Here is a 25,337-nt window from a genome sequence, read left to right on the forward strand (position 1 = left end):
ATTTGCTTTAACCTTATAAATAATGAGACTGAAATGAGTGGAAAGGTCTTCAATCATTGTTCCTCTGTCAGACTCCCATCTGGCTTGTTGTTGGCTAAATTAATATCTTATTTAGTGACAAAACACAAATACACACACACACACACACACACACACACACACACACACACACACACCCCTCCCTGTCCATCTGAAGTTAGTTAGTTAGAAGTGAGCCTTTCAATCATTGTACATAACTTAATGAAAATACTCAGCTGTAATGAATGTCTGTTAGCATTTATTGATAGCTAGGTGTTCTGACCCCCAAGACAAGCTTAACTGGAATTCTACAGCACTTTATTAGCAGGAAACATAAATCTCGATGGCTGAAAGCCCAAGCATAACAAACAGATAAGAACCTTGGCAGCAACTCAGACTTCGACAGAGACAGATAACAGCTTCTCCAGCGTAAAGGATGAAGTTGAATCCTGCAAATCAGACTCCTCCCCGAGTCTCTCGTTAATCTTGAGAGGAGCCTAATTACAACCAACTGGGTCCAATTATCTTTTGTAACTGCGTAGCTGTTTTCTCCGTCGATCTGCCCGGCGTTGCGGGCATCCAGGACACCTCCCTTGTCTCCTCGTCACTATTCCAAGGCCTGACGTAATGAGCACACTGCCTTTGGCTCTTACCACTGCTCCATGCCTCAGGTGCCTCCTGGTGGCCAACCAGCCTCTCTGCGCCCTGCTTGGAGTCGGAACCCTGTCCAGGGTCCTCCACCTTCTCCAGAGCCAACTCATAAGGCCCCTCGCTGTCGGAGTCTGTTTGCAGCTCCAACGGCTCCTGCTGGGCCACAACACTAGGCTATATCCATATTCAATGTTCAAGAGAACTATATTATGAGTTGTAGTAGCACAGTGGCTAGAATGCAGTATTGCAGGCTAACTCTGCTCACTGCCAAGAATTAGATTCCTTCAGTCATGACTGGCTCAAAGTTGACCCAGTTGTCCATACTTCTGAGGTCAGTAAAATGAGGACCCAGATTGTTGGGGGCAATAGGCTGATTCTGTAAATTGCTTAGAGAATGCTGTAAAGCACTATGAAGCGGTATATAAATCTAAGTGCTATGGTCGTTGCTATTAATAATTTATTTTTTTCAATCAAATATTCTGCTTATGTTCATAAGCTCATCCTACTAAGTCACCTCTCAAACAAAATAGTTCCCTTCTAGAAAACCATGAACTTCAAAGTTATCTTCATTGCTTCCCTAACACACTGTGTCTGAAATTTCCATTGCATTTCTCAGGCTTCTCTACCCAACTAGCTGCCAGGATAACCAACAGCCGGGAGTGAAATAGATGAAGAGGTCACAACATGAAAAATAAAAATATCCCTCACATCATAAATATTATCACTCCCTATTTATTTGTGTATCCTGGGATTAGTTTTCCATTAATCAATATTCGGATGTGCTGGGAATTTGCAAATATGTCTTTGTCAACATGATGGATGGACTGTATGGAACTCACAAGTGCAAGTTGACAAAAACAAACAACACTTGGCAGAAAATACAAACAAGGAGCATGTTTAGCTATCACTGGCTTTTGACCTTTGCTAGCAAAGAAAATAAGCCATCAATCCATTGATGGCTCTTTGGTCCAGAAGACATTCCTGCCATTCCAATTCCAGATATCTTATTTACAACCCTGCAAGATAAATCACACTGCGAGAGCAGCTTGCCTAAAGTCACCTCTAAAAGTCATGGCTGAGTGTAAGACTGTGCATTATTTTCCCCCAACAATTCAAAATCTAACTTACCGATGACATTTAAGTTTGTAGGAAACTAATGTAAAATGCACAACGGCATTCGGGATCAGATTCCCCTGGAGTTTCAGCACTGGAATTAAAGCAAGATATGCCTGTCAACAATTGATTGATATGTAATTGAAAATAATAGAGTAAGTCAGCTACTAAATAAGAAATATATCTTTGGCATTTGACGGTTAGCTTGTAAATAAACTGATGCATTTCAGCAAACACTATTAGCAAATTGCAAGTACTGCTGTAATTTGAAAATATGGCTGGGTTCATACATGTTGCAACTAGGGGTGGGGAAGGAGACACACAATTGACTGTGTTCTCATGTTGCAGGCCAGAATATCTGGCTTCCTATCATCTGCTTAGCCAAAACCAAGCAAGCCACATTATATGCAGCGCATTTTATGTGTCACACTTCTGTGTCAAAAATATCTCACTATGGAATATTATTGCCAAATGCAATGTTAGCTGTTCAAGATAGTCCAAACAAGAAGCTGGGCTATCAGCATGATCGTCATTATTTATTTTATACATTTATTGATTGATTACATTAAACAGAAACTTGCAAACTGAACATGTTTCTTCCTTTGCTTTTATTTATTTTTATTTATTGATGCATTTATTTACAACAATAGAGCTATTGTCCTATTAGAGCAGTTTGTCTTAGCCTAAGCCATTTTTAGGTATGTGGATTTCAACTCCCAGAATTCCCCAATGCTGGCTTGGGTATTATGGGCATTAAAGTTTACACATCTTATTATGGTGAAGGTTGAAAAACACTGTCCTAGAAGTGTTTATCTGGTCACTAAAGTAAATAGGATACTGGACTCTGAAAGCCTTGGGTTTAATCCAATATGGCTCTTCCTATCTTTTTGTATTTACAACTCTTCATTACAAATATTTTAATGGAGAGTTTTTGAAGGAAGCAGAATCAAAAGCCAGAGTTAAAGAGTTTGCGACCAAAGGAACAAAGAGGCCATGTTCCATATCCAAAGGCCCAGGAAAAATAGGAACTGACCTTATACAAGGCCACTGATCTGTCTTGTTGAAGTGCCTTCATTCCAGCAATTTACAGATGCTTAATACAAATTAAAACAGGTTATGGGTGATTCACTAACTGGACTATACCATGGTTTGTTTATCAGGGTTTGTGAATAATCCACAATTGACTGGATTAAACCATTGACTAAGCCCAATGACTGATTCATACCCATTAAATCAAATGTAGGTATATTACCCACATTTGGAGAAGCACCCTTGGATGTTGCCTTTTGTCCATGGGTGGCACCTATCTGGCTTGGTCCACTTCATGAGAACCAGTTGTTCTCGTGCTCCATTCATTCCAGCTGGCAGCCCTTCAGCCTGGGTTCCAACACAGCGGGGAACTTTCTCCTCCTTTGTGAGAATGATCAGCACACCAGAGGGCTCTGTGATCCTTCAAGGGCCTCTCCCAAAGAGCAATAGACATTGTGAGTTAAGAAACCACCCTTCCCACCCAGTATTGTCTGAGCAGCTTTGACCAGGGTCACCACCCAAGTTAGATTGCTAGATAACATTTGAAGGACACAAATAAAATAAAAAAAAAAAAAAAACACCCGGCACAATTCAATCACTTCTTCCATTGGTAACAGAAATTAAAACCTGAAAGTAATAACAAACATAAACCTGAACTGGCACAGGCTGGCAAGACTGGCGTCTCTGCCTGACCCAGAATGGACTTTGCAAGCTCCTTTCCCTATCACCACCCCCCTCTCCAAAGGGAGGAACTGGCTATATGCTAATAGGAGCTTCAGTCAAGGCAGAGCTGACTTCATGTCCTGGCCACAAGCCAGCTGCTTAGCGGGACATTGGAGCTCTTTCCCAAACTCTCTGACCAGCTTCTAAGCAAGCTGTCATCGCCTCAGTCAGCTGCAGAGCAAAGTGTACATTGAGTGGCTTCCCCAGGCCTCAGCACTGCAGGCAGGACAGTAGGGGCTCCAGGAATTGTATAGCACGACTACAAAATCTTTCTGGGAATAGTAGGGAAAAAATTAATACAGTAGAACTCTCTGAATGGTTAGAAGGCCAAATGAAATGCAGCATTAACCCACCACAGTTAAATTGTCAAGTTTGTCAAGAAGTACAGCAAGCCCTGAGTTCTTTCAAATGTCTCCAGGCCCTCATGCAAACAAATCGCCAGGCCTTTCTAGGGCATTTCAATACCAGTGGCGTTCTGCATTCACCTGTTTTACAAAGGTAACCTTACAAAGGAGCTTGGATTTTGAAAATGAATTGGGAGATAATGTGCAAGAATGTCTTCCTGTGCTTCCAACACTTGAAAGCAAATGCACAGCCTCATAAAAACAGATCGGGGGAGGTTTTATCCTGTAGCAATCTAGCAGTGTTTTTCAACCTTTTTTGTGCAAAGGCACACTTTTTTCATGAAAAAAATCACGAGGCACACCACCATTAGAAAATGTTAAAAAAAATTAACTCTGTGCCTATATTGACTATATATAAAGTAATTCTCCCACGGCACACCTTACACTATGTCACGGCACACTAGTGTGCCACGGCACAGTGGTTGAAAAACACTGCTCTAGAGCTCCTTTAAAAATGATGCCTGTATGAAGTGACAGTGATAAACGGTGAAAATGGCTCATATGCAATTTTTGATCTAGATCTATATTCAATTTAATATATTTATTTTTTTGACTTCTAGTTGCAACAAATATAACAAACGTTCTCTCTCTCTCTCTCTCTCTCTCTCTCTCTCTCTCACACACACACACACACACACACACACACACACACACACACCCTACCTCTTTATTTGTTTTGCCCAATTCTATCCAAACTTGTCCTTGTATTTGAGGAGGCGTTATTCCGCAGTCTGGGGCAGGGTCCTTTAACTTGTTTTCTCTCCTTGATCTCACCAAGCAGGCAAAATAATGCCTCCTCTGCTTCTCTAAGGTTGGAGCTTGTCATTTACTGACATTGCTAGTGGTGGGTGGCATCGAGCTGGTGGGAGGCCCGCTGTGTCATTTTGTCCTTTCCTTTCTATTTGATCAGTGAGGGCAAATGAAATGCATTGCAGTACAGAAGCATTTGTCTTAGTTGGACAACAGCATCAAATTAGAAGTAATTCAAAAGTCCTGCAGGCCTGTTAGCAAATGCTGTTACAATTCTTAATTTTGTGCTTTACTGTTCTTTACCCCCCTCCCCCAAAGTCCTGCTATGCTGCCTCATTTGGTGATGTTAAGTGTTCCCAAGAAGGATGAGCCAAAAATGCCAGGTACAGGCCAAAAGTGCCAAGGGTGGGTTTCAACTGGTTCGTGGCGGTCCCTGCGAACTGGTTGGTCGGCAAACCCGGAAGTAAGTAACTTCCAGGAACGGCGAAGGGCCCACCCGCCCGCCCACGCTCCTTACCCGGTTTTGACGAGTTCTGCGCTTCCACGCATGCGCAGGACACATACAGTGCCTGCGTGATCCTCCAGGAACAGCTGGAGCATCGCACAGACGCTAGTACGCATGCGTGTACTGCACGCGTGCACGAGGACGCCGCCAGCCTCGTTCCAACCGAATCGGTTGGAACGGGGCAAGAAACCCACCCCTGATAAGTGCATATTCCCAGCTGGATCAAAAGGCAAAGTCATCCCAGCTGTCCAGGAATCTATTCTGGATGCAAGAAGATGTTGAAGACAGATGATCCCTTTAGTGACAATAGCAAAGGCATCAGTTCATACTGTGCAGGAGAAGGCAGTGGTATTTTACCAAGAAAGTCACATAGATAAACAATATACAATCACTGAGAATATCGTGGCAGGTGATGGGCTCCTCAACTGATACTCCACATACTACTGAGGATCTTTAGAATATTAAAGAGCTGAGGACATCTTAGAGTAGTCTAATACTTCTGTTTATGATGTGACTAGAATAAAATTTTCTGGCTATCCAATTGCTGATGTTGGCATCCGAGGGTGGGGGGAATCCAAAGTCGAAATGACAAAATGACAGTAGGAACCTGGGACATAAGAAGCATGAACATGGGAAAGGTTAACACAGTAAAAAAGTTAAATGAATCAACCACACATTGACATTTGAGGCAACAGGCAAATTGTGGGGAGACAAGTATTACTCTATCCCTAAAATCCCCAATGCTGTCTGGTTTTGATGGTGGACGGAGCAGGCAAACTGATGACCCCGGAATGAAGATGACAGATAACAAAAACCAAGGTGTTTTCTATAGTGTAAAGAGAGTTAATATATGGGTATAGTAAAGACCATTGTTTATACTGGAAGGTGCTAGTATCAGCAGAAAGGGCAGGCTTAAAGCCTCCTTAGAGAAACAGAATAGCAGCTTTGCCAAGTCAGCCCATAATAAGGCCACTCCAAATTGTTATCAGATCCTATACAGTAAAGGTCATGTTATAAATTGCTCTTTTATATCCAACGTGTCATATACTCAGAGAGTATATAAAAGCTGTAAGTTTTGGGATTTGTGGCTATTCTGTGATCCTTTGCCAAGAAGTCCAGTCATGTGAATGCCAATAAAAAGGTACTTTGCTGCATTTGTCTCCTAATAGTTTGGTTCCTTACTTAAGTGGGTATTTTTCCCACAACAACTGAAACTGGACATTTTCATATTATTTATTACTCAGGACATCAAAAGACATGGCATTGTTTTCATACTTAGGAAGGATATTACATTAGCCAGTACCTAATTGTAATAATAAAATCAGATCAATCAGACTTTGCAGATAATTCTTTAATAAGCTATTTAAGTTTATCCTCCAGCCACTGATGCAGAAGAAGAGGAAGTTGAGAAGTTTTATGATCAAATTCAATGTGAAATCAACAAAAACGTGCAAACTGTACTGCTTGAGGTTGGAGACTGGAATGCCAAAATTAGAAATAGACAGGAGAAAAATATAGGGACTATATAATGTAGGAACAGGAATGAAGCAGGAGGGTGTCATCCATTTCTGCTATTGCAGTGAATCCTTCATTGCTAACTCATCCTTCCAACAACCAGGAAGGTGCCTATTTGCCTTCTGTATTTACATCACTAATATGATTTGGGGAGGGGGGGGGATAACTTACCAATTCTCTGATCCTTCTAGTAAGATTATGACATTCTCATAATAAAAAGACAAATTATGAAATACATCCAACAGTTCCATCTGGATTGCTTCAAAGACAGAAGGTACCTAAGCAAGACAACTACTTCCACGTTATTCTAGAATCTACACCATCTGCTATCCAGATTGAAGCTCCTGCTTCTGTCTCATAGACACATTGCTCATGCACACTGACATTCCAAGATCAATGCTGTGGCTCAAATTCACAATCCTTTATGTCAATAGCATTATTTATTTTATGATATTATTTCAGAAAATGGGATTTATGTCACAGGGAAAGCCAGCATCAAAAGAGGAAGCTCTGTAAAGCAGATATTTTCCAAGAATGACAGGGAAAGAACAAAGCCATGATATGTTTCCTCCTTAAATTTGGAGGATACATTGACCACAGGACTCTCATAATCCTTTTTTTTTTAACAGGATTTTGTTTGTGGAAAATTTTCCTCTGCCTAATTACCATTAAGAAAAGAAAAAAGGTCTCATGATGGAAACTTCTTAATGTTGGCCACCAGATCGATCCCATAGGAACAGATGACAATGCTTCAGGAACAATTTTATCAGGACTTCCAGGGCATAATACAAATATACAGTATACAAAATGGCTGAGGCTTGGAATATACTGTATTCTATATAGCATGCCAGAGATACTCGTATTGCAATGGATGAAAAACAAATATTTTAAAAGATCTTCAGAAAAAAAATTATTTTGCTCTTACATCTCTCATATTTGTTGTTTATATTGTCTATGGGTTCCCCCCCTCTCAGCTGACACTACATTTTCTACAACTATGAATTGCAGATGAATGCAAATTTTGTTTCAGTAATGTTACACTCTGTTTTTCATAACTTTAATTTTATCTGTCACTTTCATCCTTTTTCTTTGCAATTGGAAAACATGTAAAGTTAAAAAAAAAAAGTAGTGATGTCAGGTTTAAAAAAACCCTTTAAATCTAAGTGACCTAAATCCTACCAATAATGTTTAGTTTATGTTTTTCCCTTCCCTTAAAATTTCCTTAACAAAATTCCGTCTTTTATTGCCCTGCTTTCCTTGTTCCACATCTCAAACAGAAAAATAAGATTCAGACAATTCTCAGCTTGATCCTCCTCCTCCTCCAAGTCAAGTTGTTAACTTAATTTATTATATTTAGGTTTTTTTCCAAAGCTAAGTTCTTAAAAACGAGTTGCTCTTCCAGTAGAAGCTGCACAAGGAATTTGACTACATTATGTGGTTTGTTATTTAACAGGCATTCAAACAGTCTCCATGCTTTGCAATAGGATCATTTTATCTAGGATTAACATGGGCTTCTGCAAAGTCAAACTTGAATTTTTTTACAAATGTACCAGTACAAACATTTCAAAAAGAGGAATGTCAGAATTGCCATTTATTAAAATACTTAAAAAGCATGGATTGTAAGACACTATATGTGGTATGTTTTACCTGCGTTTGTAAATTTCCCCAAATGCTGTACCTTTTTCAATACGATTCATTCATTTTCTCAAATTTGACTGCTTGGGTAGAAAAAGATCAGCAAAATTTGCAAATTAACATGAATGAGGCAAAGTCATACTTTACTTTTGATGACTTCATAGAACAGGGATGTCAAACTTGATTTCACTGAGGGCCACATCAGGGTTATTCTTGACCTCGGGGTGTGTGGCCAGGGTGGGTGTAGCCAGCTCAACATCACTCATGTGAGGTGCACAGGTGGTGGCCCGATCGCTCTGCCAGCGAAAGCGGGCTCCCGAACTCCGTTGTCAGCTGCGACGGCCTCCTGCAAGGCTCCATTTTCACTGGCAAAGGCACTGCTGTTGATGTTTCCAGGGTAGTCCTGCAGGCCAGATCAGGCTGGCTCTGGCCCATGGCCTTGAGTTTGGTACCCCTGCCATAGAGAAAACTTTGTTGTTCTCCTGGCAGCAGGAGAGGCTGATCCCATCCTTCCTTTGGAATGTTTCTGAATCTTTCCAATCAGGTCAATAACTCAAATACTAACACGCTCTGATCCTGCTTCACATTGTCTAGATCACGGGTGTCAAACTCAAGGTCCAGGGACCGGATCTGGCTCATAGGGTGCTTAGACCTGACCTGCAGGGCCACACTGGAAACAGCCCATTTTTGCTGGCAGAGCTCTTGAGCCACCACAGGCACTCCTGACATGACTGATATATAGCTGGCCACTCCCAACACGCCTCTTGAGGTCAAATACAACACTAATGCAGTCCTCAATGAAATTGAGTTTGACACCCCTGGTCTAGATTGATCAAAATTGGCTAGCTATTGCCAACTGCTGTAAACAAAATGAATTATTTAATGGGCATCTCTCTGTCTGTTCATATTTAGTCTGAATTTCCTCCCCCCCCCCCCCCGGCCTCAATATACTTTGAAACTTCATTTTTTCATTTTATTTCTTTTGTATTGAACTGCATTTGCTCCTTATCAAATAATATCAGTGTTAGTTAGGTGAGATGGGCCGTGTAGACATTTAATAAATAAATATGGATGTTGAACAAACTCTGTTTAATAAAGCAGGCATGGAAAAGTCAATAGCCGAGGTCCTGATTTGTTAAAATTGCTCAATTTAGTAAAAAAAAAAACAACCTTGTAGTAATGACACCTTTTCTTTGAAAAAGAAAACAAATATTTGCAGAAAATTAGAGATAGGAGGCATTTCTGTTCTGTAGAACTCTATGCTACAGCGGTCTCCAAATAGCCATAGATTCCTCAGAAATGAAGCATTTTCTCTAGTGGGAAATTCCCATAAGAACTGTTTGTCTACAACATTGAGCATGGTTGTCTCCAATGCCCTTATGTTTTGGATTCTTCTCTTGAAAGCATGTGTTTTCTTTTCCTGTATCTGCTTACTAAGAATGCATCATTTCAACACATTTTCCACTGTTACTCACTTTCCACGATAGGTCTAATTTTAAAACAAAACAAAACAAAATCAGCAACATGACTTGCCTTGATCATTTGGTCTGCTTAGATAACAGGCCTCCACAAATCTTGGCGGTTTTATATGGGTATTCCCCCCCCTCTCCCAAACGTATTACTGCTTAAAATATATGGTTTTGAAGTAGTCCTCGACTTATGGCTACAATTGGGAACAGAATATCCATTGCTAAGCAAAAATATTAAGTGAGTTGCATTCCCTTCTTTTGTCACAAATGTACTAGTGCAAACACATCAAAAACAACAATGTTTGAACTGCCTTCAAACATTTATTAAAATATTTTAAAAATATGAATTACAAGACACTATATGTGGTATGTTATTAAGCAAATCATTGCAGTTATTAAGTGAATCATACAGTCATTAAATGAATCCTGCTTCCCCTATTGGCATCACAGGGAAGGGAAATAATGGTATTCGACCTGGGTACTTGAGAGACCGCCTGCTGCCAATTACCTCCAACAGACCGATTAGATCTCACAGATTAGGCCTCCTTCGAATTCCATCCACTGGCCAATGCCGATTGGCTACCACCCGGAGGAGGGCCTTCTCTGTGGCTGCTCCGGCCCTCTGGAACGAGCTCCCCGTGGAGATTCGGACCCTCACCACCCTCCAGGCTTTCCGCAAAGCCTTAAAAACCTGGCTGTTCCGACAGGCCTGGGGCTGATGAGTTCCTGTCCCCGCTCGAATGGTGTAGCTGTTGATTGTTTTTAAAATTGTGGTGTTGTGTTGTCCGTTGTATTTTTTTTTCTGTTTGTTCCCCCCCCCGCCCCCCGACTTGGTTTGTGAGCTGCCCTGAGTCCCTCTGGGAATAGGGCGGCATAGAAATACAATAAAATCAAATCAATCAAATTAATGCAGTAGCCCTAGCGGAGTTAAGGTATCAGGCTAGAAAGCAGCTGGGAAGGTTGCAAGTGACAGTCACACGGGATGATGCAACCATCATAAATACAAGCCAGTCACCAAGCATCCAAATTTTGATCAGTGACTGTGGAGATGCTGCAACAGTCATAAGTGTGAGGACTGGCCATAAATTACTTTTTCAGCATCACTGTAAGTCTGAATAGTTGCAAGTTATACTTTGTATACATAAGGATCCCTCATTCTGTAATCTACTTGGTGATTACTATAAAAGTCTTGATACCCTAATACTCTCCTGACATCTTAATGTATAGCTGCTCTTCAGATCTAGTTCTTCACAGATCTTCTGCTGCCAGCAGCTGTGCATTACAGTATTATTCAACTTGAATCAATCTTGTCCCATAGTTTATTTAATTATTTAATTTATTTGTATCCCACCTTTACTATTTTTACAAGTAATTCAAGAAAAGGAATATACCCAACACAATTTTCTCTGAATCCTGTTTTCCGCCCAAAACATGCATTTTTGCAGCCTTAGGCTAAGCTTAATCAACATATTCTCCAAAATGTTAAAGAGCCTGTAGCCACCAGTAGGAAGCCCACTTTTGAATTATAATAGATGCAGCATTTAGAAATTAGAGTCCAATTAACCCATTTAAGCAACTTTCTTCCTTACCTTCCTTCCTGTAATCATTCAGTCCTTTTTTTAATTGAACTCGTCTGGACTGTGCTAAATTCATTCCTTTCCAAATGCTTCACATTGCCTTGGTACACAAAGCTCCCATTATTACTAAATTTTTGACACAGCCAATAAAACATTCAGATATAACCGATAGCTGAATTTCTCAGAAAAAAATAATGCTACCTCTTAGCTAATCCATATTAGCGTTTAATATTCTGGTACATTAGTGTCTTTGATAAAAGGGTGAATATTGGAGCTGACATTTCACTAGTGACTCTGTGACTATACATAGTTTTCACAGTTAAATATCTTGAAATCTAACTGGGTTTCCCAAGGGGAACTTTGTAAGATATACAATGGAGTCTAAGTTATTTAAACACAAAGATTATTATTTCAGACTTAAGCATTATATAGATGGAATCCACTGGCTCATGAAACATATCTCTGCATATTTACATGTTAGTGAGCTCACTGATATATCCATTTACTTTACTTGTCTCCCTCATGCACACAAATAGTGGAAAATCAATTCCTTGTATCCCATGGGATGGATAACAGAATAACAGAGTTGGAAGGAATCTTGGAGGTTTTTCTAATCCAACCTCCTGTTCCAGCAGGAGACCTATACCATGATGAATAAATGACTGTCCAATTTCTTCCTGAAAATAAGTGATGGAGTGATGGAGCAACTCACAACTTGCTCCAGAGGATGATCAGACTGATCAGCTAGTTAAATGATACATAAATTATGTCATGGCACATTATTATCATTATAATTATCATTCAGCAGGATTTTAATTCACCTGTCTCTTAGAAGTTTATATCACAACAAACCTGTGAGACAGTCTAGGCTAGGAAAAAGTCCTTCTCCAAAATCATTCTCTTTTTGCATAATTGGGAAACTGTGTCTATCCTAGACCAAGCCACAAATGGTAGGCAATTTCTTGAAGCTCTGACAAATTAGCCATCAATAAACACATAGCCATAATCAATGCCTATAAACCAGCGGTCTGCAACCTTTGCTGCTTGGTGACCCAGCAAGGGAAGAGGGGAACTGGGACATGCAGGTGACAAACTGGCATGCATGTGCGTAGCTCAACTCAAGCAGCAGGTCAAGGTGCATGCGTGTGAGTGCCCACCAGCCCACCGCTTGCATCAGTTGAGTTGACTGGTGTGCCTCCAGTCAGCCACTCATGCAGCCCAATTCCAAATAGGTTATGGCCTGTTACTGGGCAGTGGGCCGGGGGTTGAGGACCCCTGCTATAAACTATGCAAAAGAGACAACCAACAAGCCAAAAAGGGAACAAAAAGATCTAAGCACCTCTCCAATCAGTACCAAAATGAGCATAGATTAACTCCAAGATTAGCATCAGATCTACAATCAAGTAAACAATACCCCTGCCAAAGAAGCCAACAGTAAACAGCCCAATGAAAGAAACTCTTAAGACCACCAGCACCAACACTGACAGAGCAAGTCACTAGAATTTGAGGACAAACCCCACTCCTTACTTGTACTAATGATGTTACCTAGTTGGGATAATGAAACATCTACAAAAAACAACAACCAAGCTCAGTGAGTATGAAAGACCCCTCAACTGAATCACTCTTATTGCACTTTTCTGTAATCATACAAAATCTAATGTATCAAATAAAATATAGTACATTAATACAATTGATGGAAAAGCTTGATTGCAGGAATGCAAAAATCTCCAAGCTGTTATTCATACATACATACATACATGCATACATACATACATACATGCATACATATGTTTATTTTATTGTATATGTATGTGTGTGTATGTATACACACACACACATGTATACAATAAAATAAAGTGTGAGATTCAATTTGTACACCAATATATTAACACATCCATAAATAAAATTCAAATGAAATAAAACAAAGCTATTTGTACTTTGTGAAATGGAAGGCAATTTAGTGTCAACACATTGTAAGGAATAAAACGCAAGCACTCAAAATTATTCCCTATTAAACATTCATTTTAAAAAACCATTCACACAGCCAGTTAAATTTTCAAAGAATATACATTGGACATATGGCCTAAGTTATATATTTCCAGGAATACAAAGTCAGTCAACATTCCATGTTCAGAATAGTTGAACAAGAGAGACAACACCCCCCTCCCTTATTTCAATTACTGAAGAGTTTCACCCCACTGGATCTTCCTCCATGAAGTGATCCATTGATGGTCACCACTGCAATTCGACTTCCACAAATTTGTTACGCTTCCTGGAACATACCCTAGATTTCTTTTCAGCTAATTTGGTTCCTTCAAAATTAATTTCATGTCTGTAGCTTTAAGGTGCTGGAAAAGGGAGGAAGTTTTTTTCTTTTTTTATTACTGCGTTCTTGTCTTCTATGATGCGTGCATTTATTATTCTGTTCATTTGTCCTATGTATGTTGCAGGGCAGATTTTGCATGGTATTTCGTAGACTCCTTGGTTTTCTAGCTGGATCTTGTCTTTGGGGTTTCTTAAGTTGTTGACTATTTTTTGGTCAGTGTAGCAGAACACAAAAACACAGTAAAAAAAACTTCCTCCCTTTTCCAGCACCTTAAAGTTACAGGACATGAAATTAATTTTGAAGAAACCAAATTAATCTCCAAAACTGAACACTTCAACAAGAGAATAATTATGAAAGTTATCAAAATAGAGAAACACCCCCACAATATGAATAAACATGACGATGCCTCCCGCCTGCCGGATATCTGGAAACCAGCCCTGATCAACAAACAAGCCCCTCCCACCACCCAGGCTGTTACAACACAAAACAATTACGGACACACAGCCAGCACCAATCAGCACCAATCTACCAATCATGATACAGCACACAGCCACAGCCAATCAATCCACTTAATGAAACAATGCCAGCACTCCACACCCACCCATCAAGATTTATAGAAAGATGGCAGCTCCAACCATGCTTTAAGCTGAAAACATCAGCCTGAGGATGGCGAGTGAGACCTCGCCGAAACATTGCCAAGACAATCTCAATCTTACACAAGAAAAGACCCAAATATAAGACCAGCACACCTACACCAGTGAAAATCTATGAATAGGACCAGACCAGGTGGTGGAGGTGGAAAACAGGAGAAACTGGGGACTGGGATCAATTTGGTCTACAAATGGAGCTTCTCTGTTCACAGAAATGAAATTACTCTTTGAAGTCTATTTTATGTTTCTACTACCAATTTGATTTTAAATATTGGCACTCTGAGTCACTTAATTACTTCTGGGTTCATATCCATTGCATTATATTTTTATTGTATTTCAGATGAAACATTTGGGAAGCTGAATCAAAGAGAAAGAGAAAATATACACAACAGTCTGTTTTTCTCAGACTGGAGAGTTATATGCTATAATATATGATGTTATAAGTTACCTACCTAAGAACATTAACATGCTAATGCAAATGAGTTTGGTCTAATGGAATCCATGCTTCATTGCTACATTCTAGATCTTTTGCGATATAGCTTGTGCTATTTTTGAATAATCAATGTTGACAAACAGAATTTAGCAAAAGGGACAGGAATGACATTATTCTACTGTGAATGAAAATATTTAGCTTGTGTTCTCATGTTTTCCCCTTATTTATGATATGGGATCATTAGCCTAGTATTTACAGATATACAACTCAGCAGTATATCTAATGGACATCATTTTTATAATCTATCTTCTCCTCCTTCTTGTGCCATATTCGTCATCGGATGTTGGCTATAATGTTGGTGATCCTATTTTTATCAATAGCCACACGAAAAAGTATATAATAATCTACCATAGTCTCCTAAATATTAAGAAACTCAATTTAAACATGGTTGAATATCACTGTGCTGATGATACATAGAGTTGGTTATTCACAAGAACACCAATTCACAAATTCCAAAGCTATCCTGAATTATCAACCTATGAGTATGCAGACTAACCAATACTTTACGCCTCATTACATTATAGTTGTTGGAGTGGTCTCTGGCATTAGATACTAGAGGAAGCACATTTGGATTAGAGAGGTGCTGACAGGCATAATGTTGTGTGGTCACAGGCATGTCAGCATAGTGGTTCCCAGTGAACCTGAAAGGTTTCCCAGTCCTACATAATTTTCTTGTTGTGGTGAGACCATTTTCTTATGGTCAGGAAGCACCACAGGGATCATCGCCCATAACATTTTGGAATAAATGGAGTGCACAGGACAGACATTTTGGCTTATATTTGGGGATGGATGAGGACCTGTTTTGCTGGAGGCCCCGTTCACAGTAATTCATCATCTTCTTTTTGGTTTTTGCAATGCATGCTACATGGAGTTGCCCTTGATGAGTAGTTGGAAGCTGTAATTCGTCCAAATCTAACAGCACAGGCTGTCTATGCCCATGTAACACTACTGTTCAGTGAACTGCATTGGGTATAAGAAGGCTTGTGGGTGCAATTCAAAACACCGGTTATCACCTATAAATCCCTACATAGCAGATTATTTGGGGGAACTGCCTTTCTCCAATTTTATCCACTTGTTCCACTAAATCCAGGAAGATGGGCATGCTCCAGATCTCTTTTGTGAAGTAACATTATCTAATGCAGTGTTTCCTAACCTCAACAATTTTAAGATGTGTGGTTTTCAACTGTCGGGATTCTAGATACTAGAATTCTAGCTGAAGTCCACATATGGGACCCCGGAAAAGTACCTTCTCCATGCAGTGCTTGCCTTCTGGAATAGTGTCCCTCTGTGTAGCTTTGGTTACATTTTCCTCAATAAATAAATAAACAAATATAGTTGATTCTAATGGCTGTCTCTACCTGTGTGTGTATCTACATTCTGAATAGTCCTATCAACGTTTCTGTTCTTCGTTGCCTGATCTTATGCAAAATCTTTAAGTAGGCTTTAGCACCTTCAATTGAGTTGTCTTGTCTTGCTGTCAGTGGCTGTTCTAAACTGTGCTTTGCACTGGAGGGGAGGAACTTGACTTGTAGGCTAAGTAAGTTGGTAGGCTTTCAGTGTCTTTGCTGGACTCTGCCTTCCCATTCACCTCACCTTTGGTTGATTTGCTGAAGTCCACACCTACTCCTCCTTCAACTTCAGTTGCCTGCTAAACCACACTTTCTCCTGATGGCTGCTGTTTTCTAGGTTTCAAATTCTTCTTTGCTGTATTATGCAAGAGAAATCTTCCTCCAACACAATCTCAGTCATATGCTACCAGCATTTTCTTTTTGAGATTAGAAACCAGATGTGCTCCAGTATTCTTCATGGCGAGGAAACAAAGGGAAGTTCATCCTGACCACCGCAAACCTTTCTTTCCAGAGTATCTAATCCAAATATTACTTCTTAAAAGTCTTTCAGATCAGCCAAAGCTTTAAAAACATTGGCTTTGGCTACTTCCTTTAGCTGGAATGCTCAACACAGCAGCATTCTAGATAATCCTTACCTTCCCCCAAACATCAGGCCAAAGGCACTGGTTGCTATATGCTCTTCAACTATATTGGCTTCTATGGAAGACTGTGTATAAAGCTGTATGTGTGGCTTCACTGCTGCTCAAGAGATGGCAGAGGGAATGGCCTTAAAGGACAGAAGGGAGAGCCACTATGAAGGCAACAGTCAGATAAGAGGGGCTTGAGTCTGAGCCAAGAAAATAATGTGAGAAAATAATGCCCTCCCTAGTTCACCCCTATATAAAGGAAGAGTGGGGAAGACATATTCAGACTTGCAAAATTCTTTTACTATAGTTATTACCATTAGTCTTGACTTATGTGGCATTGGTTTCTTAGTCTGGCCTACTTTGGACTAACATGCAGGTGTTTATAGTAGATAACATTGTTAAAGCAGTACAGGCAGGCAGAGGGATTCCTGATTATTTCAAATAACAAATGCCTGAACAGAAAGATGCAGAAGAAATGCTGTTGGCAGGTTGGGAGCAGATTTCTCCAGCATTGCACATTGGGGAACGTACAGTATGTGCTTGTCTTTTAGAGATGGTTGCCTAAGCCTTTTTCTACATCAGCAAATTTTAACATTCTGGTTAGGGGGCCCTCAAGCAGCAAAGCCACAGAACAGGAAATCAGAATTACCAATCAGCAGCAGTGTGTGCACCTATGCACAACACATAAGTTGGGATTTGGAAGGTATTTGCATCGGTCCATCTGCAGCCCTCTGCAACCTCTACTTACCCATCAACCGCTTTGTAGTGTAAGTATGTGGCGACGGCTATGGGACATTGTGGGCAACTCTCAATCAGCTTTTAGAGGCCTGTCTTTAGAACTATTCCAAAATCCATAGTTCTTTACCTAATAAGAGCCATGGTGGCGCAGTGGTTAAATGCAGCACTGCAGGCTACTGCTAGATCAGCAGGTCAGCGGTTCAAATCTCACCGGCTCAGGGTTGACTCAGCCTTCCATCCCTCCGAGGTGGGTAAAATGAGGACCCAGATTGTTGGGGGCAATATGCTGACTCTCTGTAAACCGCTTAGAGAGGCCTGAAAGGCCTATGAAGCGGTATATAAGTCTACTGCTATTGCTATTGCTAATAGATTTACAAATTGTCTTCTTGGTCATGGTAATCAATAGAACCCACCCAGTTTGAAAAGAAGTACCAAAAGCTTGAAAAAAATGTAGATCAATAAATAAGATGACGAGAGATGACAAATGTTAACTTTTGTTACAGCACTACCAAAATCACAAGAGATCAGGGAGTCATGGCATACCTCTATATTAGCAAAAATACAATTGTCTTAAGATACCAGAAAACTCTGTTGTACTCTATTACTTAAAGCTTTTTTCTTTATTTATCTGCAAGAGCTTCGTTGTTAATCTTTCTTAAGGGATGTTTTTCATTCATAGCCTTTGTATATTATTCACTTTTAATTGGATCAGGAATTGGGTAGATCATTAATTTAAAAGGATTGTTGGGCTCTTTTTAAAAAAATGGCTGGATAATTGATCCTGCAAACTTTTTTTTTAATGACCGATCAAAATTAAAGTAAGGCCAAGAAATTTGTTTTCTTACATAGTTTAATAAGTCCACAGGATATGAAAAGTAAACATTGTTCATTAAAGACCTGTGTTTCACTGGCACTTTGCTTTTAATTTTAACATAAATAAACAGTCTGCTTTGTTGTAGAGACGAGACACAGCAATATATTTCGTAGCCAAACTCAGTATCTGTTTTCAAGGAAACAAAATGCACTTCAACTTTATCGCATATGGCTTCCAGATGGCACACAACCAAATGTAAAACAAATACATAAACTATAAAGGCAGTTGAAAAAAAAATGGGAAAAGGGTTGGCAGTGATTAACCGTCAAAAGCCTGTAAGAATTGTTACTGGTCATTTCGATCATGAGAGACAAGAACAGAACCACGGTGTTGATGGTCTTCCTCCATGTGAAAAGAGTTCCAGCAGGCAGGTCATTGAAGAAAGCCCTTTGTCCCTGCTGAAAAGAAGCTGTTTTGGGCAGCCATCACCAAGATGCTTCTCAACTGCTTCATATGAGCCACGGTGGCGTTGTGGTTAGAATGCAGTACTGTAGACTACTTCTACTGACTGCCAGCTGTCTGAAATTTGGCAGTTCAAATCTCACCATGCTCATGGTTGACTCAGCCTTCCATCCTTCTGAGGTGGATAAAATGAGGACCCAGATTGTTGGGGGCAATATGCTGATTCTGTAAAGAGCTTAGAGAGGGCTGTAAAGCACTGTGAAGTGATGTATAAGTTTAAGTGCTATTGCTATTGCTATATGCTGAAGAAAACTGTGCTTGAGAAGGCAACCTCCCACCCCCATCTCTGACACACTGAGAGAAAGAGCAACCTAGTAAAGGAACAACATTATGCAGGATGAAATAGAGCAAGGCTGGGCTAATGTGACACTTCTTGACAATAGTTCTCAGGTACGTCCCTTGGCAGCAGTCACATTTTTCACCCATCTAATTATTTAAAAAGAGTTCAATGAGAAGCTGATGTGTTGCAAAGCAAAGTACCAGTTTCTACCATCTATTTACTGGATTGCTTTTGATGACCAAACAGGTCTCAGAGGCATTTCTTTTTTAAAAAAATGAAACACCCACACCCAAATATAGCAGCCCAGTGTTTTGTTCTTCAGGTAAGGACTTGCTGAAAAGTGGAATGAAAAGTAGGTGAAGATTTGAGTATCTTAAGGATGAAATGATGATGCAGAAGTAATACAATTTTATGATATATTCTAAAACAATGTAAATAATGTTATACAGGGTCAACATACAACCACAAATGAGCCCCAAATTTCCATTAATGAGCAAGACCACTTGCTGAGGTCTTCTCCATTTTATGAACTTTCTTGCCACAGTTGTTAAGTGAGTCACTGGAGTTGTTAACCTAGTAACATGGTTGCGAAATAAATCTGGTTTTCCCATTCATTTTGCTTGCCAGGTCACAAAAGATAGCCATGGGACCCCAGGACACTGCAACCGTTATAAATACATGCCAGTTGCCAAGCGTCTGAATTTTGAGCACATGACCACAGGAATGCTGCAACGGCCATGAATAAAACAGTCGTAAGTCACTTTTTTCAGTGTCGTTGTAACTTCAAACGGTCACTAAACAAATGGTTGTAAATCGAGGCCTACCTGTATCACAACACTATAATGTATTGTTCATTTTTGCCGAAAAATGAATGTTTTGTGACTGATCATAGCAGGCCCTTTTAACAACTAATAGCCAGGGGTGAAATCAACTTACCTTCGCTACCAGTTTGCAAATGTGAGCGCAAATGTCGGAAGTCTCAATTCAGAAAGCAGACTAGATTGGTTTTCTTGCATAGACTCAGAGCTATATAGATAAGCCATGCCCAGGCTCCGAGCCGTCTGGCATGGCTCTCAGTCACCAAATAATTCCCATTGGCTGACCCAGTTGCCATGCCTATACATTGGCTGAACTTGTTACCATGTCCTATTCCAGCCAGTCCCCAATGGCTGACCTGTTGCTATGTCCTATTCCAGTTCATAAATATTCTGACAAATACCAATGGTATTTTTCTTTTAAGCCACAGTATAAGAGTAGTAAGTTTCCTTACATAGCTCCACTCCACCATTATTTCTATTAATCTCTTGAAACTTAAGATGCACATCAAAACTAGTTTTTATAACAAAAAAAAAAATCTGCAAAACAGCAACTGCACACACACCTTCCTTTGGGACATAGACCTTGATCTGCACCAGATGGAGTTGAGCAAAATCAGACATGCTGCAGAAATACCCAAAAATGCGGGGGGGAGAGACCATTCATTTCAAATGTTTGAAGAGACATCCACAAGAAACAATAAAACAGAAATAAAGCAGCAACTTTTAAAAAGCGATAAAAATTCACAGCAGTAGGGCTGACATTTATGGCTTTTGATATAATACATTGCAGGAATATATTACATTAAGGGAACTAAAAGAAAACTCTTGTGTTAGGGAATGTAAATAAGACATAATTTGATAAAGTTATTTTTCACATAGGCTCTCGATTTTATTAATAGGTCATAGCGATATCTTCTAAATATTAAAATAAAAAGTTGTTGGCAAAAAGTTGGTAAGGAAATACTTTCCTAAGTTCATATTTAAAAAGTAACCATCAGGGAACTGTTTACACATAAGTGCAATATCTTAGCATATGTGATGATGAAAGTTAGCTGCAAAGTAACATTGAAGAATAGGTCCAAAACTTAGTTGAAATTTTATAAGCAGTCAAAAGCAAGCACGTATATTATTAAGCAGCCAGATTTTAATTCAAGCAAGGCTTTGATGTGAATGCTCAGCATAGCACAAGACAGACAGCCCTGCTCATGTCATCACCTCGACTGCAAGGAAAATAAAATCAGAATGATGAACTTGCCTTTGGATGCCTTATTTTTCATCCCCAAAATTAAAACGAACTGTATATAACATGTTTTTGGTGTGTGTGTAATTAAATAACTGGTGTTACTATATATGCTAAGTCTTCAAAGAAATTTAAATAGGCATTGACAAGGTCATTCAACTTGCCATGGTTAAAAAGTGTAGCCTGGACTCAGCTCTGAAGCTTGAATTAAACCCAATCTCCTTCCTTCTACTTTGGCTTGGACTTACATTGAGATACTAAAGCCACGAAGGTCTCTTCATCTGATTGTGTGATTCTACATTCAGAACCACCAGTGGGTACCCAGGCAAAATCAGTGTACCTCTTCTGCCTTTCACTTCACAGCCAAGCTGAAAGTTTCCTTCTGTGGTGAAAGGGCCCTTTGAGTTCAACCCTTTCATGAGGAATAGAGGCTGAACACAATGCCTTCCTATTTCATGCTCAAGCTGTAGTCTTATCTGTTAACCCAAGGGCAGCCTCTACTTTCTCCCATTTCTTTGGAGCTGGAGGGAAAGAGAAAGAAGGCAGACATTCCTTTATTCAAGGAAATAAGTATAGGATAAATGTCAGAGGCAGTGAGAATGTTCCTCACCCATTATCCCAAATTCATTTTCAGAGATGAAGCAGCGATGTTTCCAGATTTAGAAGAAATCCCAAAAAGAAAAAGTAGCACTTTATCCTTAATTTTTTAAATTGTTATGATTTGGGATTAGAAAAGCCTTCATTACATAGCATGCAAAAGTATATAAACCATGCTCAATATCGAATTTCATGTTTGTTTGTGTGCACGGGTGTGTATGTATGAACAGAAAAATATTTAGCATTAGTAGTAGTCTCATCAATATACTCCTGCAAATGAGAGTGATAGAAGCAGAATTTGTTATATAGCATGCATCACAGGATTGAATTTTTTTAGAACACATAAACTGAGAGAGAAATCCAAAGTTGTGCAAGGAGATGTTCTGTGTAACAAGATCCTAATTTCCTGTCCTCCCTCTTAAATTTCTTATTCCCCCACATCTGTTCTAGAATCCCCAACACTCCATTTGGAGAAGGTGGTGGTGGAAACAGAAAATAGGCCCTTTTCTATTTTTTCAGCAGTGAAAGTGTTGGGCAGTTGAATAATTAACTAAATTAATTTTGTAATGAAATGATTTCCAGGTCATGCAATCTAAATCGCTGCATAGGAGTGGACATTTTGTTAGCCGTGTTGCTAAATTATTTAAGTTTGGCAAAATATCAGTACATAATTATAATCTCATGTGGCATGATCTTGAAATCATTTTATCAAGAAATAGCAGATGAAAATATTCATTCTGGAATTAATTTCATTTGTCTGAATTTCTTTTAGTCTAGAAATTCTAATTTACAGAATTTTGTACTAAGAATATAGATGTCAAAGAATAAATAAATACAGAGGAAGACAGTTGAAAAAGCAATACTCTCAGAGCAAATAGCAAGTTTTCATTTTTTTTACATACATACAATATTTCTGATTTTTTTTTACTATATGAAAAATAAAACCATGGTACAACTCGTGCTACAAAATATATCCAGAATAATGATTCAACCATATTCATAAGTGCTAAAAATGGAGGTAAAGAAAAAAATGAAAATTACCTAAATCAACTTTTTTCTAATTAAATACTTTGAATTAAACGGTGTCCTAAGAGCATCACTGAAGATGATAGTAATTGCAGTCCACTATACATATAGTTAAGACAAGGTTGATCTTGTAAAACAGCATATATTCTAAAGCTTACATTCTGAATGTAATACAGTACTTTCTTCCGCCTTAAATATACAGCTATTAACAGGAAAAGTAGATTTATTGTAAAGCAACGTTCATTGCTGGGGATGGAATTTGACAACAGATATGCTTCTAAATTTTTAGAAGTAAAGCCATTTTAGAAATTTTTGTAACAAAATAGCATGTCTGCTACTTTCTTCTTCTCTTACTCTTGGATATTGGCGAGCTGCTCCTAGAATGTTGTGATTTTTGTTTGGTCGTTTTCACACTTGTTTTTCTAAAAGAAAAGGAGACACATGCCAATTAAAAACTAGATATAGTTGGTAGCAATTGAAGATAATGTATATAATTCACAAAATAGTATATTCTGTACCATAATCAAAGGCCCCTTAACCCCAAGTAACATAGTGTAGGTTCAGTCTCAGAATTTGGAGGCTGTAGTAATCTGGATGGAACAAGCCACAGAAACAAGCACAACTTATCAACACTGAATGATTGTGAGCATTATAGGCAACCTGATCCTAGAGATCTTCCATCTGGATAGGTCTGTACCATCTCCTACAAATTGATGTGCACTTTAGGAGTCCTCCTTGACTTCTCTCTGCAAATAGCAGCAATGGATATCAAAGCTTTTGGACAAATCTATCCTGTACATAAATTGTCCCTGTTCCTCAGTCAGGGGCATTTGCTCATAGTCACTCACAGCTTGGTGACCTCTTCTTTGGGTTACTGCAATACAGGGCGTGGCATAACCTTTTCCTAGGGGGTCACAGCAACACTTGTAATAACAACACAAATAATTCATACACCTGTTTTGTTCCAATTATCAGTAACCCAATCCGGATGACGTTTCAATTTGTTTGCAATCCATTTTCGATTGATAAACGTCGCTCCAGCATCGCGAGCCTCTCGAAAGGCAATGCATTTTATTCTGTCAATGATCCTTTGTTCTTCCGAATCGAATTTTCCAGCCATTCTTAAAGCAAATTTAACATTTAATAGCTCATTCAATTCAGTTTTTTATGGGCTTTAAAATGAGGTGTCGCGGAAGTTGTAAACTGCTGTCGATCTTGCTGTGACCCCCTAGGAAAAGGTTATGCCCCGCCCTGTACATTCTTACATGGAACTGTCCTTCAAAATCATTGGAAACTATAGCTGGCTCAGAATGTAGCAGGGCAGGTAGTTATGGGTACACCTGAAGAAGCTAATATAACAATGCTAATGCACAAACAGCACTGGTTACTAATGGTTATCATCTATAAAGCCCTTCAGGGTTCAGAGGCAGAATATTAGAAGGACTGTGCAAGTATCTTTGTCCACTTAATCAGAACTGACAGAATTGCTATGTTCCAGGTCCTATTTATTAAACAGTGCTATGTTATGGAGCTCCTTCTCCAAGGCTATGTTTTCAGTTGTTATGCTTTCTGAAACTCAAATGACCCAGACCTTGCTTGCCTTTAGAAAAAGGCTGAATATGTGACTCTTTCCTTGAGCACTGGGCCAAGATGCTCTGTATGTCATCATTAAGTATGAACTGTTATGTGAGTTAAGTGTTTTTGATGTTATATACGTTGATTTGTGACCACCACCCCGCCCCACATAGTGGATATATTTTTGATGATTTTAACTTGCTAGAGTTGCTTAGCAAAGAAGTGACTATATAAATTGAAAAGGTAAATGAAGAAATAAATAAATATGAACGCTTAAGATATTTATTAGAAGACTTAAGTTAATTTTTCTGAATTACCTGAGATTTAGCTAAAGTATTTTTAAATAGTCAGGAAAAGAACTTCTGATTTTATGAGTTTGAGAATTAAACTCAAGTAGATTTACTGTTTAGGGTTTTAAACACTATTTCTAAGCCATAATAATAGAGGGGGGGAATTACATCGACATGTTGATAACAGGCATAATAATATAACAATGTTTGACACTTATGATGAATAATATGACCAAGCTAATACCCCCCTTTCAACAAAATCTGAACGATCAAAAGGAGATTTTAACAAAATGTTCTGGTGGGAGGAAAACTTGCATTCTTATTGCTACAACATGAATATATAGTGTGTGCATGCTATTATTTGATACAGATTATTTAGAATACAAATTTATAGTGTACCAAAGAGATCAAAAGTAGAGTACAATTTGCTTTTAAAACTTTGAAAGATTAAGAAAATAGCAGAACATTGCAAAAATGCAAATAATAAGTAAGAAACTAAAGATTAAAGACGGATAAGCACAAATACTTGGCTTATACTAATTTAAAAAGATAACTTTCTCTATTGGGAGCTGTCCATAGAGGATGAGTTTAAATGAAGAATATT

General features: G+C 39.0%; 1 protein-coding gene across 5 annotated transcripts in view; it reads right to left on the reverse strand.

The window, feature by feature from the left end:
* Nucleotides 1–22,712: 22,712 nt before the first annotated feature.
* The window catches only part of RAD18 (RAD18 E3 ubiquitin protein ligase), a 120,288-nt gene continuing 117,663 nt past the window's right edge, over nt 22,713–25,337 (reverse strand). For all 5 annotated transcript variants that reach the window (XM_087708923.1, XM_087708924.1, XM_087708920.1 and 2 more), the window contains one exon: nt 22,713–23,290. In XM_087708923.1, the coding sequence (XP_087565049.1) occupies nt 23,203–23,290 (88 nt within the window). In that variant the 3' untranslated portion in view covers nt 22,713–23,202. The remainder of the gene's footprint in view (nt 23,291–25,337) is intronic.

The sequence above is a fragment of the Thamnophis sirtalis genome, unplaced genomic scaffold, assembly GCF_051295495.1.
Source record: "Thamnophis sirtalis isolate CommonGarterSnake01/CBP01778 unplaced genomic scaffold, rThaSir2_p1.2 scaffold_3, whole genome shotgun sequence".
Classification (NCBI taxonomy): Eukaryota; Metazoa; Chordata; class Lepidosauria; order Squamata; family Natricidae; genus Thamnophis; species Thamnophis sirtalis.